Below are 16,732 nucleotides of genomic sequence, written 5' to 3'. Positions count from 1 at the left end.
CTATTTATTTCTTCAATTTGACAGATTAAATTTTTAAGTTATCTGAACAACTGTCGCGCGCGCAACTTAATTGAAATTATGACACTGAAGTTGACAAAAATTTTTTTAGAATTTTATGGCACTTGAATTATTATAAAAAAAAAATTTATTAAAAAATTTCACATGTTAAAATTAATAAAAATTACAAGTGAAAATTTTTATAAGCATTTTTCTAATGAAAATTAATTTAGCAGAATTTTGACAATTTTCAGAATTTTTTTAACAAATAAATTATGGCAAAAAAAATAAGAAAAAATAATTGACATGTAGAAATTTTGAAAAATAAAAAAAAGGCAATTTTTTAAAAACAATTTTTTGGAAAAAATTTATTTGTAAAAAAAATTAAAAAAAAAGGTTAAGTGACTGCTAACTTTAATGTAATATTTTTTTTATTATAATTGATTTGTTACAAAAGTTTTTAAAATTGATGACATTAAAGTTAGCAGTCACTTAATCATTTTTTAATTTTTTTCAACAATCAGATTTTTTCCAAAAAGTTATTTTTAAAAAATTGCATTTTTTATTTTTTAAAATTTCTACATGTCAATTTTTTTTCTACTTTTTTTTTTACCATAATTTATTTGTTGAAAAAATTCTTAAAATTATCAAATATCTGCTAAATTAATTTTCAAAAAGTTAACAGTCACTTGATAATTTTTTAATTTTATTTAATAAATAAATTTTTTCTGAAAAATTATTTTTAAAAAAATGGATTTATAATTTTTTAAAATTTCTACATGTCAATTTTTTTTTTCATTTTTCTTGTCATAATTTATTTGTTATAAAAATTATAAAAATTATAAAATATCTGCTAAATTAATTTTCATTTAAAATTGACAGCTGACAGCTACTTTCAGTGTCATTTATACATTACTAGCAAAATGCTCGCGCAATAGTCAGCAAAATTGAAAACTTATCTTCTTAGCTTAGAAAAAAAAAATAAAAAAAAGAACTTAAAAAAAATCTGACATTTATTTTAAAAATAATTATAATAAAATACAAACAACTTACTAACAAAAAGCTTTCTTTTAATGTTTATAACTGAAACGTTTGTCTCCTTTCAGCGAGACCAACTTTTCTGAATCTCAATCCAAACATCTCACTGACACGTGTGCAACAATCCACCTCTTCCAAGTGTAGGTGACACTTGCTTGGTGTTGTCGTAGAATTTTTCTTCTTTATTTATTTATTTCCGTTCTATTTATTTATTGAATTAAATTTATATCATTTAATTACTCTTTATTATTTCATTTATTTTACGTTAATTATCTAAAATATGATTTAATTAATGTAGCAAGCTTCTTCACGAAAAAATCTAGAGCTTTAGCAACTCACTTTATTTAAAGATATTTTTTTCTTTTATTTTCTACTTCATTATGTTCATTTTAATTTTTTATTTTTTTCAGCGCAGTTATTTTATTTATCGTTTATTAAGAATTATTACGTTAAACGATTAGTAATAGATTAATAGATAATTGTTTTAGTTTAGATGAGAAGAAGAAATATTGATTTGAGCTTGGTATTAATTTAAATTTGTTTATTTAAGCCTCACCAAATATGACCGGTAAGTTGGGTCTGCGTATGACGACGCTCCATGAAGAAATATCACACACGGGTAATCATCCGTCTTCTCCGATTCAAGATGATGATGAAGAAAAGAGTGATGCTGATTATTCTGAGTATGAAGCGTACAAGGTATTAAAATTTTCTTTTCTTTTATTTTATTAATTTCAATTACTTTTTATAGAAAGAAAAACAAATAATAATTAGCTAACTTGTTTAAATATTTCACATCAAACTAGTTTAAAAAAAAATAATTGTATAAAAAATAATTATATTATGTGGAAGTAATACTGATAATTATTACAAATGTTAAGAGTAGCATATTTTTAAGTGATAAATATTTTCATTTCTTCATTATAATATGAATATTGATTTTTTATTTGGATATTTTGCGAAATCTATATTATTAACAGAATAATATAAATTTAGTATCCAGGATAGTCATATGATAAAATCAGTTTTTTTAGTGAAATTTAGTGTCATTGCAAAAGTCTTGACTTGAATTTGTGCCTTTTCAAGGTTTTATATCATTCTTACCGATAGTCAATTTACTATGATAAGTATTTAGGCTGCGTTTGAAAAATACTCTATCTCTAGATACATAATTAAGAAATGACCTTGTATCTTGTGAAATATTGACATTTTTAAAGATATAAGCTCATCCCGATGTTACACTCATCGAGACCTTTCATTTGAGTACCCACATCAATTTTTCATATATTTATATATATTGTATATACATATATATGAAAAATTGATGTAGGTACTCAAATGAAAGCTCTTGATAAGTGTAACGTCGAGGTGAGCTTATATCTTTAAAAACGTCGATAGTTAAAAAAGTACAGAGCAATTTAACAAATATCTTGAGAACTATTGACATTTTTAAAGATATAAGCTCATCCCGATGTTACACTCATCGAGACCTTTCATTTGAGTACCCACATCAATTTTTCATATATTTATATATATTGTATATACATATATATGAAAAATTGATGTGGGTACTCAAATGAAAGCTCTTGATGAGTGTAACGTCGAGGTGAGCTTATATCTTTAAAAACGTCGATAGTTAAAAAAGTACAGAGCAATTTAACAAATATCTTGAGAACTATTGACATTTTTAAAGATATAAGCTCATCTCGATGTTACACTCATCGAAACGTTTCATTTGAGTACCCACATCAATTTTTCATATATTTTATAAATTTATATATATGTATATATGAAAAATATATCAAAATGCATGTGGGTACTCAAATGAAAGCTCTTGGTGAGAGTAACATCGGGATAAGCTTATATCATAAAAAAAAAACATCATTAGTTAACAAAATGCAACAGTCATTTCTTAATTCTTAACATTTTCGTAAATATAAGTCCATTCTGATGTTACACTCATCGAGACCTTTCATTTGAATACCCACATGCACTTTTCATATATTTTATAAATATCATATATATGAAATATATAAAATATATGAAAAATGTATGTGGGTACTCAAATGAAAGCTCTTGATGAGTATAACATCGGGATGAGCTTATATCTTCAAAAACGTCAATATTTAAGAAAGTACAGTGCAATTTAACAAGTCATTATTTAAAAAAGCAAAATTTTATTTATTTATAGTTCACAAATCACAACAGTCACATAGTGACTGTAAGGTTGCTAGTATTATATTAATTACGTTAAATAATTACACTTATCTATATATCAACCAAGTGGATTAAATTTTCGATATTCGTGTGCAAGGACACACATTTTGCTCGTTGCATCAACTATCTCATAGCTGAAAATCATGTTATTTAAACAAAATTTCAATAGATTGCGCTATATTTTTTTCAAATAAAAAACTTTTTTTAATTTGTATAAATTTTCCAATTTTTATTAAATTATTCAATACAAATTTTTTTTTAACAAACAAATTTTTGTCAATGCTTTAATTATAAATTACAATTTACATAATTAACATAATACTTAATTAACAACCGACTCAACCATCAACCACCCATATAAAATGAAGCCATAAATATTAACTACCCAAATTAATTAACAAAATTAATTACAGGCCCCGACAAAGTTCGTGAAGCCACTAACAACATCACGTACACTTGACTCTCTAGCAGAGCTCCAGTCAACGAAGATAAACACACCAAGTATGAGTAGCAGCGGTTATGGATCTCAAGCGGTATCAACAACAAACTTGACATCCGATGACTCTATGTCGATAAAGTCTATCAGCGTTGACGAGACACCAGACTTGGAGTACCGTAATATAATGGAGTACAAGAAGCCCGAAAAAATGGACAGCTCACTAGTAGAAGAGACTCCAGAGGAGTACCTGGGGGAAATCAATACCGACATTGAGAATTTATCAGTATCACAACGAATAACCGAGGACGTTGACCAGAGCGACGTTCAACCTGAGATAAACAAGCGGTTCTCATCAAGTTCTAGCCTATTTAGCAAGAATGACAGCAACTCGATAGCTGATAAAAGAAACGAGATGGAAATTAGCCAAGCATCCAGCGACGACAGTCCTCTTGAGGACAACTCAATAGTTAACACCAAACTTCCTCCAGGTAAAGTTGTCAGGAGACGCAAACAATCCTCCGGCTCAGCAAACAACTCGAGAACTCAAACTTTAACTTCTAATTCTAATTCAAATATTAATATTAATAATAACAATAATCATAATAATAGTAATGCCAATAATAATAATAATAATACTAATCAACATCGAGCTTCGTTTCCTATGGTCCGTCCACACTTCTCGGAAAGCAAAGTTGCCGCGCAATTGGAGCATATACTTCACCAGCCAGATATGGGCTACGAGAACGGCGACAATAGTTCATCAGCGGAGCGTATTGACGATGATATGAGCGATAAAAATTCTGGATTCGGTTCACGGCACGATTTAACGAGAATAGAACCTCCATTGCCCGACTGGGTGGTAGTTGGCGAGTCCGTTATGGTCCGACCCTACAGCTACTGCGGTGTTATTGCGTATATTGGACCCACGGAATTCGCATCCGGGACTTGGATTGGTGTTGAGCTTGATGCTCCCACTGGTATGTTTCTTCAATATTTATTATGAATTATTTATAAATATTTTTCTGTTTTTATTTTCCCGAACGTGACTTCTAAAGTTTTCACCTTTAAATATGAATATAAATATTGTAGAAACGATTTGCTGGATTTTTTTTTTTAAGATGTTTATGCGCTGCACATGAGGCAAATAAAATATCATATTACAGTGTAAATGTTTCGATTTCAAGCTTTTTAATTTTTTTTTTTTTTTAAGATTCAAAATATTTTTTAATAAAATTAATAAAAAAATAATTTTTAATAAAATTGCTGAGTTGCAATTTGGATTAATTTAGCACAGTGGGTTTATTTATCAAATTAATAGTTCATTAAAAGCTTGAAAAATTACAGTAAATTTCTAAAGTCTCGGTCTACAAAAAATGCTGCCAATTTTTTTTTATCCAATCAATAAAGTGATTTAAAAAAATCAAACCTCTATACTAAAACCACAACGAAAAAAACATGCTTATTTATTGAAGTGATTTATATCAAACTCGGGATTTTTTTTTATTTAATTAAACTATTGTTTTAGCCAGCTAATTATTTTATTATATTTTTTTTGTATAATTAGGTGAAATATTTTTTAATAATTTTAATTATAATTTTAATTTTTTTTTTTAGGTAAAAATGACGGTGCTGTTAATGGACAACGTTATTTCACATGTAGACCTAAGTGTGGAATATTTGTAAAAGTTGACAAACTTATTCAAGACAGAAGAGGCAGAGCATTGAGAAGTTTTACCAAACAAGAGTCAGCACCACCTCCATCATCTACAATGCGCAGAAGTGTTAGTCGAGGTACATATAATAACAATAATAACAATAATCTATATTATTAAGAAAATAAGAAAAAAATTTTGTCTCTAGGATAGTCCTATGATAAAATCGATTTTTTTTTAGAGAAATTTAGGGTCATTGCAAAGGTCTTGACTTGAATTTGTGTCTTTTCAAGGTTTCATATCATTCTCACCGATAGTTAATTTACTATGATAAGTATTTAGGCTGCATTTGGAAAATACTCTATCTCTAGATACATAATTAAGAAATGACCTTGTATCTTGTGAACTATTGACATTTTTTAAGATATAAGCTCATCCCGATGTTACACTCATCGAGACCTTTCATTTGAATACCCACATCAATTTTTCATATATTTACATATTATATATATGTATATATGAAAAATATATAAAAAATTGATGTGGGTACTTAAATGAAAGCTCTTGGTGGGAGTAACATCGGAATGAGCTGATATCTTTAAAAATGTCAATAATTAAGAAATGACCTTATATTTTGTGAACTATTGACATTTTTAAAGATATAAGCTCATACCGATGTTACACTCATCGAGACCTTTCATTTGAGTACCCACATCAATTTTTCATATATTTATATATATTATATATATGTATATATGAAAAATATATCAAAATGCATGTGGGTACTCAAATGAAAACTCTTGATGAGCGTAATATCGGAATGAGCTTATATCTTTAAAAACGTCAATAGTTAAGAAAGTACAGTGTAATTTAACAAATATCTTGTGAACTATTAGCATTTTTAAAGATATAAGCTCACCCTGACATTACACTCATCGAGACTTTTCATTTGAGTACCCACATCAATTTTTCATATATTTATATATATTATATATATGTATATATGAAAAATATATCAAAATGCATGTGGGTACTCAAATGAAAGCTCTTGATGAGCGTAATATCGGAATGAGCTTATATTTTTAAAAACGTCAATAGTTAAGAAAGTACAGTGTAATTTAACAAATATCTTGTGAACTATTAGCATTTTTAAAGATATGAGCTCACCCTGACATTACACTCATCGAGACTTTTCATTTGAGTACCCACATCAATTTTTCATATATTTATATATATTTATATTTTCATATATTTATATATATATATATATATATATATATATATATATATATATATATATATATATATATATATATATATATATATCTATATATAAAAAATATATCAAAAATGCATGTGGGTACTCAAATGAAAGCTCTCAATGAGCGTAACACCAAGATGAGCTTATATCTTCAAAAACCTTAATATTTAAGAAACTATAGTGCAATTTAACAAAAGTCATTATGTAATTAGGCAAAATTTTTATTTATTTTTAGTTCACAAGTCACGGCAGTCACATTGTGACTGCATAATTGCTAGTTATTATTAATTTTATTAAAATTTTTAAATGAAAAGATACATTAAAAAATATTAAATAAAAATTTCAATTCAAAATTTTTCTAAATACTGATCAATCTTATAATGATTTAATATAAAATCAAATAACTAAATTAAATAATTTTTAGGTGAAGGTTTACACTCATTGCATCGAAGCCGAAGTCGCGGTGAAGGCCTCTCAACAACCGGCACCAGATATCCGTCGCGTGGAAAATGAAGCTACTGGTATAAATAGTCCATCATAAAAACCTCAAATCCACTCCAATTAAATTAAATCCAATACGATTAAAATAAATAAATAATATCTTAAAATTAGTTGCTACATGCCTACAATATATGTAGCGGCGGTGTTTTCAGTCTCTAGTATAATAAAATAGCCAGCTAATTTATTATTACAGTCATTGAATTTTACAGTGCAGCAACATTACTTGGAGCATTGAATACATTTATTAATTAGTCGATTTATTTATCTCATTCGAAGCAATTATATCCAAGTACGATAAACAAAAAAAAAAACTAAATAAAAGACGTCATATTTATTCACACTAGAGGTAGACAAAAAAAAACTATTTAACAAAATCTAAATAATTTAAAAGCATTCCATAGCATTTGTTTTATAATCTCAGACCATCTACGTTTATTTATACATATAAATATGTTTATATATTTCATGTTAATTCTTTAGTTTTTTTATCTTTCATGTTTTTAACAATCAAATGTTCCGCGCCTAAATCAATTACAATAATTAAATTGTATACTAATAAAATTATTTTAAATAAAATTACAATAGCGCGATAAAGACAGTCGAAAAAAATCGACGAATTTTACCGGCTACTTTCCAAATTACCGCACCGGTAATTTTACCTGGAAAAGTGTCGTAAATTTATCAAAGTATTCTATAATTAATAAAAATTTTAATTACACTAACCCGATAAAAAAAAAAAAAAAACAGTAAAAATAATTAACTATCTACAAGTTAGTAGATTAAAAATTTTATATGTAAACAGTTGTAATTTTTTTTAGTGTTATTTTTCGTTTAATTAATTTAATTATTATTTTATATTAATATTGTACCATAAAAGTTCACGCTATTATTTTTTTATGTTACTACATGAGTACGGTTTTTATTTATAAATAACATAAATGTCGATACTGCTAACAGCTTTTAATATTTGTTAATAATTATAATTATTATTGAAGTAAATAATTATATAAAAAAAATTTATGTTTTAAAAATGTGCAGTAGGATTGCAATACTAGTAAATTAAGTTAGCCGTTAGGGATAAATGAGCTTGCTTAATTATCATTTGTAAAATTATTATTTTTAATTAGTTAATTTTTATTATAAATATTATTATTGTATTTAAAACTGTGACTGGTCAATCACCGCTCTAAATTATCGCGGAGTTTATTTACGTTTTGTGTTATATTATTTTTAATTATATTTAATTTGGCTCATGGATACCTAGTCTTTTAAGTAATATTAATTTATAGTTATTATTACAATTATAAAAAAAAAAAAATCTTGCAAAGCAAAATAAAGTAATATTTTTTGCAAGTCTGAGGTGTGAAATAATACGAGTAAGACATACAAATTTACCTTACTTAAGATTTAAGTGAAAAAAAAAAAAAAAAAAAAAAAAAAAATAAAATAAAAATTTGTCCATATTGTGAAAAACAAAACTATTCCTGTCCATTTAGAACAATACTAATTATTAATTAATATATATATTATCATTATCAATATTATATGTAATATTTATTGAATAAAAATGTTATTATTAATCGTCGAGATTTTAAAATTATATCTTCACAATTGGATAATTTTTAATTAATAAAAATTCGTGAAGATATAAATTTATGATCACTGAGGCACCTGTCCATTTTTGGTAATTCTTGTTAAAAAAAAAATAATTAAATGATAAAAAAAATTAAGTACTCATGTCATAAAAAAATTCTAAATTTTTATTTATCTTCATTATGACACTGAAGTTAGCAGACGCCTAAAAATTTTTTATTTTTTTTTTTTAATTAAATTCTAAAAAATTGCACTTATACACGGAAAGAATGAGATGACACTGAATATCATTCCAAATTATACTCAGTGATATCTGTGGTGAAAAAAATTTCAGATAGTAGCTAATATAATCCAGATTAATAATAATAAAGTTAGCCGACATTTTTGATTTTTTTATTTGGCTTAATTTATTGATTTATAACTAAAAAATATTTTTTAAAAATTTCATTTATAGTTTTTGAAGTTTTTAACAAATGAAAAAATTTTTTTTTATTTTTTTGTAATAATTCTTTAATAAAAAAAATCATAAAAATTTTTAAATTTCGGGTAACTTTATTTTCATTCCAGATTATACTGAGTGATATCTGGATTATACTCATTGTAATCTGTATTATACTCATTGTAATCTGGATTATACTCAGTGTAATTTGGATTATACTAGCTACTATCTGAAATTTTTTTTCACTCAGTATAATCTGGGATGATATCCAGTGTCATCTTGTTGTTTCCGTGTAGTTTTTCAAGTTTTTTACATGTGAAATTTTTTTTTTTAATTTTTTAATTGAAATTTTTTTAATAAAAAATTTTGAAACGTCAGCTAACTTTATTTTCACATCTTCATTTATTGGTTAATAAAATTTATTTAAGAAGAAATACCAGTTTAAAAATTTTTATCAAAATTTATAATATTTTTTTGCCCGAGTGGCTGAAGTAATTAAGTAATAAGTACATCAATACAAGTAATGATATTAATTACAACATTATAATTAATATTACGCACATATTACAGCTATGTATGTACATAAAATATAATTGCTCTTTTTTCCTTAGAAGCCCGTGAATAAATAAAAAAAAAATAATAAATCTGTAGATATGCAATATAAATGTGCAGTGTGAGAGTAATAAACTTAATTATTTCGCCGTACTTGCCAAATAAAGTAAAGTTTATTAAATACAGCAAGTATTTTTTTTTTTCGGTTAGTCAGCTCTTATTATATATTAATATCAAGCTCTGAAGACTTAAACTTTGCTAAATTATTATTAAATAAAAATCAATTTACTAGCGCTAGAACGGTACACGAGTTTTTATTCGTGAGAGAATATATAAATATATATATATATACATAAATAAATAAATGAATTATTATTGTAATTGTATTATTTTTCAAGCAGTCAATAATTAAGAAGAAAAAACAAATAAATAAATGAACCGATTGACATTACATAATGATTAATGATAAATAATTTAATCTTAATTTCAAAGTATTATTAATCTATCTCAATTTATAACATTAAATATTAATTAAAATTTAATAATTTAATAAGTAACTGATAATTAATTATTAATAAATAATAACAAACTGTAAAACGTTCATTTTTATTGATATAAACAAATAAATTTCATTTACTGGTCTATTGATAATAATTTAAGTCATTTTTTAATATTATGTAACAAATTTATTTTATTTTGTTAGTTTTTTTTTATTTTTATTTATAATTTATATTATTAAGAGAATAAGAAAAATTTTGTATCCAGGATAGTCATATGATAAAATCGGTTTTTTTAAGTGAAAATTAGTATTATTGCGAAGGTTTTGACTTGAATTTGTGCCTTTTCAAGGTTTCATATCATTCTTACCGATAGTCAATTTATTATGATAAGTATTTAGGCTGCATTCGAAAATGCTCTATCTCTAGATACATAATTGAGAAATGACCTTGTATCTTGTAAATTACTGATATTTTTAAAGATATAAGCTCATCCCGATGTTACACTCATCGAGACCTTTCATTTGAATACCCACATCAATTTTTCATATATTTACATATTATATATATGTATATATGAAAAATATATAAAAAATTGATGTGGGTACTTAAATGAAAGCTCTTGGTGGGAGTAACATCGGAATGAGCTTATATCTTTAAAAATGTCAATAATTAAGAAATGACCTTATATTTTGTGAACTATTGACATTTTTAAAGATATAAGCTCATCCCGATGTTACACTCATCGAGACCTTTCATTTGAGTACCCACATCAATTTTTCATATATTTTATATATTTATATATTTCACAAATACCATATATGTCAAATATATAAAAATTGCCATGTGGGTACTCAAATGAAAGGTCTCGATGAGTGTAACATCGGGATGAGCTTATATCTTTAAAAATGTCAATAATCAAGAAATGACCTTATATTTTGTGAACTATTGACATTTTTAAAGATATAAGCTCATCCCGATGTTACACTCATCCAGACCTGTCATTTGAGTACCTACATCAATTTTTCATATATTTATATATATTATATATATGTATATATGAAAAATATATCAAAAATGCATGTGGGTACTCAAATGAAAGCTCTCGATGAGTGTAACACCGGGATGAGCTTATATCTTCTAAAACGTTAATATTTAAGAAACTACAGTGCAATTTAACAAAAGTCATTATTTTTATTTATTTATAGTTCACAAGTCACGGAAGTCACATAGTGACTGAAAGGTTGTTAGTAATAATAATAATAATAATAATAATCTAAAAATTTTCAAAATTATTATTTATTTTTTTTTTTTTTAATTTTATCATTTCTTCATTCCTTCTTTATTTTTAAAACAGAATTTCATTCTTTTATCATTTTTAATAACCCTTTAGTCACTAAAAAAACTTACCTTTTATCTTTACGTACTTTTAAAAGTAAGCAAACAAAAAAAAATGTAGCAGTCGATGTCCTGGTGATTCACAAACGTTCTTATTTAAATAGAATGGAATGAGTCCTGAATGTCAGTGACTTAGGCCAAGGTTCTCTTTGTCCTACCAAAAGTTTTATCGACCGCTGAAAAAAATCCCATTGGTCATGTTTAAATTATTGACAACGATAATAACAACAACAATAATAATAATAATAATAATCTCAATGAGTCAAACTTCCCTTTTTCATTTATTCTTAAGTACCCACACATTTCTTCCCGGTGAGTAAGGGAAAAATAATAACTTGTCATATAAATCACACAAAAAATATTGATTTTTATTTCTTCACAAATTCTCAAAAATGAAAAAATTAATTAAATTATACTTATAAATAATTTAAAAAAATAATTTTATCTTCTGACTACTCCCAGTCAAAGAACACATTAATCATAGCTCAGTTCCTCGAAGTCGCTTATTAATTCTGTGTATTTACTTCAGCGGAAAACTACAAATTGCACTTTGATACTTACATTTAAAAAATATATAAATTTATTAAGTATGACTCTTCACTCTCCGTGCAATGACTTTTATCTTATTAATAATTTTTAAAAAATTCAAATAAATCATAACTTGTTTTTCTTCTCAACTTATTTTTCTAAAAAATAAGAAACTAAAATTAAATATTAAGTAACAAATTTATTATTTAATATTTAATTATATAACAAGTTACGAAAAATAAAATGAAATTTTTGTTTCAATTTTAAATAGAAGAAAAAAAAAGAATGAATTGGAAAGTTTAAGCGTTATTTAAATTGATATTCTTCTGAGCGTAACATTTTTTTAAATTTAACTTCATTCAAGGATAAAACACAACAATGTTTTAATTAATAAATTATTACTAATTATGATTTGTGATTATTGACAATTGATGAGATTAGATTAATTGTTTTTATTTGAAATCGAGAATTCGATATTGACGAATAGAATAGAAACAATAGTAAGCGACGCGTGACTAGATTCACTGAAGGCAACTTGAACACGGAAATGCAACATCTTCCTTGATTGTTATTATTTATTCGTACTTACTCAGCAACATTGTACTATTTATTTACTCTTTGTATTTTATTTTATGTAAAAACTCATTTAATTATTTACAATTAATGTGTTACTTCTTATCAATTTACCAGTTAATAATTACAAGTTATCCAATTGGTATATACTTATAGGAAAAGTCATGATTAAAGTAATTTTTGATCGAGAATTATTTATTCAAAAATTACTTGGTTAATTTATTATTGAAGTAAGTAATAAATTTTAATAAATAATTATTTTATTTTAATATAAATTTGTATTCAAAAAATTTTTTATTAATTAGTAGATTTTATAAAAATCTAACTATTGCAGCCTTCCTCATGGCGCAACTTTTAAAAAATTTAGCCATTTTCTGACTTAGTTTGTCAAGCTGAGTCAGAAAATATATATAGTTCAAAAGTTTATATATATATATATATATATATATATATATATATATATATATATATATATATATATATATATATATATATATATATATATATATATATATATATATATATATATATATATATATATATATATTAGGGTGGCCCAAAAACCGACTATGTTTTTTTTTAAGTCTCGAGTGAAAAATGTTAGTTTTGATGTTTTAAGATCCCTCTCCAAAGACAGCTTAAAAAATTTTGAAGAGGTCACTCCAAATTTTTAAAATTTCAAAAATCGTCAAAATCGAATTTTTTTTTCTTTAATTTTTCTCGTTACAGTATAATTTATAGACTAAAAAAAATTCGATTCTGAAAATTTCAGTTCAAAATTTAAATTTTGAAAGGTTGCTCATAATTTTTTCAATTTATTAGTGCATTAGTTTAGATTTTTCGAGCGACCTTTACTATTTAAATTAAAATTCCATGAATTTTTTATTTAGTACCATAATCGATAAAATACATCACGAGATGAACTAAAAATCAAGCACAATATAGAAAAATAATTTTTAATTTAATAATTTTATTTAATAAACTTCCAGCGTGAATTCGAATCCCAAGCTGGTCTTAGAAACCAGCTTGGTTGAGATTTGACCCTTGCCGCGTAAGGTTGAGATTTTACAAACCAAAACCCACCGTACCACTCCTAACAGTTAAAGTCGGCGATATGACTAATTAAAGAAAAATAAAAATTATGAGCGACCTTTCGAAATTTAAATTTTGAACTGAAATTTTCAGAATCTCATTTTTTTTAGTCTATAAAATTATACCGTAACGAGAAAAAAAAATTAAAAAAAAAAAAAATTCGATTTTTGACGATTTTTGAAATTTTAAAAAATTTGGAGTGGCCTCTTAAAAAAAAATAAGTTTCTGAAAGTTTCAGTTCAAAATTTAAATTTTGAAAGGTCGCTCATAATTTTTTTTTTTTTTTTCTTCAATTAGTCATATCGCCGACTTTAAGTGTTGGAAGTGGTACGTTGGGGTCTTTTTGGTTTGAAAAAATCTTAACCTACGCGGCAAGGTCAAATCTCAACCAAGCTGGTTTCTAAGATCAGCTTGGGACTCGAACCCACGCCTGGCAGTTGATTAAATAAAATTATTAAATTAAAAAAAAATTATATTTTCTATGTTGTGCTTGATTTTTAGTTCATCTCGTGATGTATTTTTATCGATTATTGTACTAAATAAAAAAAAAATGCATGGAATTTTAATTTGCATAGTAAAGTCGCTCGAAAAAATCTAAACTAGTGCACTAATAAATTGAAAAAATTATGAGCACCTTTCAAAATTCAAATTTTGAACTGAAATTTTCAGAAACTTATTTTTTTAGTCTATAAAATTATACCGTAACGAGAAAAAATAAAAAAAGAAAATTCGATTTTTCACGATTTTTGAATTTTAAAAAAATTTGGAGCGACATCTTAAAAATTTTTTTTTAAGCTGTCCTTTGGAGAGAGCTCTTAAAACATCAAAAACTAACATTTTTTCACTCGAGACTCAAAAAAAAAAAAAATAGTCGGTTTTTTTGCGCCACCCTAATATATATATATATATATATATTTATACGATATAACGCGGCTTGTCAGCATGATAACGTTTTCAATTTATGACCGATTTTTCTCAAACTCAGCATGCTTTATCTATCGATCAAGACCAAAGTTAAGTTCGAAGATGAGCTTAATCGGGCAAGTAATTTGGAAATGACAGGATTTTGAAATTTTGAAAATCGTAAAAATTGATGTTTTTACTACTTCAACTTGGTATAATTACTGAACTAGACAAGATATTGAAATTCGGTAAAATGCATTGTAAAGCTCTTTTAATAAGCTTCAATTTTCACTACTTAGAAGTGGTAGTAACCCCAATATTACTCCTTTTAGAGTTCGTTTAATGAAACAGTTTTACTGTTGCAGCCGTTTTAGAATTATTGTCTACATCATAGCTTAATCATGATGTAAATTCAATAATTACGATATTGATCAGTCTTTCGTGTAATGTTTTCGGGTAGGTTGTCAGTAAATATGTCACAAATTAGTTCTAACCATTGTTTTCTTCAACTAAAATTTTATCCGGTTGCAACATTCTGATTAACTTGAAAACTGTTGTTTCTAAGCAGTTACTTAAAATTTCGACATTTATATTTCAAATCTTATAATCTGTGCAATTCTTTGGTAAATATTTGAGAAACTTTTTCTTCACAAGATAATTTTTTTTCCAAAATTTGTTGTAAATCGTTTTAAATTTATTATTGAATTTTGTTTTTAATTCATGAATTAAGTTATACATTATCAGTGTTACATTATCTTCAGTCATATGTATAAAATATATAAAAAATAAACAATACTTAATTTTTATTGCTAAAATAAATTATTTAAACGAAATAGTAAAAAGCGATAAGCTAAACATATTTTATTGCGCATATCTTCTGCGTAAAACGCTGCCTTGTTTCTGATTTATTACTTCTCTGGTTAATCAAATGCATTTTTAATAATTTTACAGATATTTTTAAAATCTAATTAGTTAAAGAATTTAAAATAAACTAAGCATAGAATAATTTTTTGACATTTTTTTATTGTGACAAAATAATTTAATAAATAAAAAAAATTAAATCAAAATTCTTGAATGATGATTAATAATATGTTAATTTGTAATTATAATTAAACGATGAGACCATGAAATATTTATTTAAATTAAGTAAATATTAATATTTAAAAAAATTAAATAATAATAATAATAAACCGCTAAAAATTACATACACATAAACACATAGATATATGTAAAGAGTTGCGTATTCTTCTTCTTGATTTGACAGTTTAAATTTCACAAATGTCGTGTCTCAAGAAGTCTTAAGATAATATAATATCTAGTTCGTAGATCGTATATGATTATAATCGTGCTCAATGAGCCGGAAATCTGTATAATTGACAAATTGCCGTCTGACGACATTTCACATGATATCAACAATCAAGACATTGGGCCTCAGTCCGAAACTGCCTTGTACTAGAATATTGTTAAAATTGAAATCAATTGCCAATAAAAATAGAATTTAAATTCAAATGAATCTCCAAGTTGAGGTTCGAGGTAATTTTTTATCCGGTAAATATCAAGACTGTAAATCATAGAACATTTATAGCGAAGCTTCTATACTTGGGTTTATGATAATATTGAGCATGCACGTTTGCTCATTAGCAATCCAAATATCGATGGTCTAGCGGGATATCATATGCACATAGCAATGTAAGCAAATTTGTGATAATAGTAAGTACATAGTAATAGTAATAATAATAATAGAAACAGAGTAACAGTCATAGTTATAAACTCCCAAAGGAGGTCTCATTATCACGCCTCAACGTTTTCTCAATTAATATAAATTCTATCTATGTAATTTAACATTTTTTAACAAACTCTGGTACATAATATTTGATTTTCACATTTTATACATTTTTTAAAAGTATATTTTGTAATAATTAATATGTTTTGATACTTTTAAAAATATAACACTTGACAATTTTTTAATTTTTCTTCAAAAATAAATTAAATTGCATTTACAATTTTTTAGAGCGTCTAAATTTATTTAGATTTTATTTAACAAATAAATTG

General features: G+C 25.1%; 1 protein-coding gene across 7 annotated transcripts in view; it reads left to right on the top strand.

Annotated features, from left to right (window-relative positions):
- LOC123263435 (kinesin-like protein KIF13A) overlaps nucleotides 1-7,397 on the top strand; it is an 82,762-nt gene extending 75,365 nt beyond the window's left edge. For 6 of the 7 annotated variants that reach the window (XM_044726185.1, XM_044726182.1, XM_044726181.1 and 3 more), the window contains 5 exons: nucleotides 1,104-1,175; nucleotides 1,586-1,734; nucleotides 3,666-4,668; nucleotides 5,306-5,482; nucleotides 7,029-7,397. In XM_044726185.1, coding sequence (XP_044582120.1) covers nucleotides 1,104-1,175; nucleotides 1,586-1,734; nucleotides 3,666-4,668; nucleotides 5,306-5,482; nucleotides 7,029-7,117 — 1,490 coding nt within the window. In that variant the 3' untranslated portion in view covers nucleotides 7,118-7,397. The remainder of the gene's footprint in view (nucleotides 1-1,103; nucleotides 1,176-1,585; nucleotides 1,735-3,665; nucleotides 4,669-5,305; nucleotides 5,483-7,028) is intronic. The other variant, XM_044726188.1, reaches the window with a different exon arrangement.
- The last annotated feature ends 9,335 nt before the right edge of the window (nucleotides 7,398-16,732 follow it).

The sequence above is a fragment of the Cotesia glomerata genome, linkage group LG4, assembly GCF_020080835.1.
Source record: "Cotesia glomerata isolate CgM1 linkage group LG4, MPM_Cglom_v2.3, whole genome shotgun sequence".
Lineage (NCBI taxonomy): Eukaryota > Metazoa > Arthropoda > Insecta > Hymenoptera > Braconidae > Cotesia > Cotesia glomerata.
Note: the sequence above shows the minus strand (reverse complement) of the source record. Positions and strands in the feature narration are given on the sequence as shown.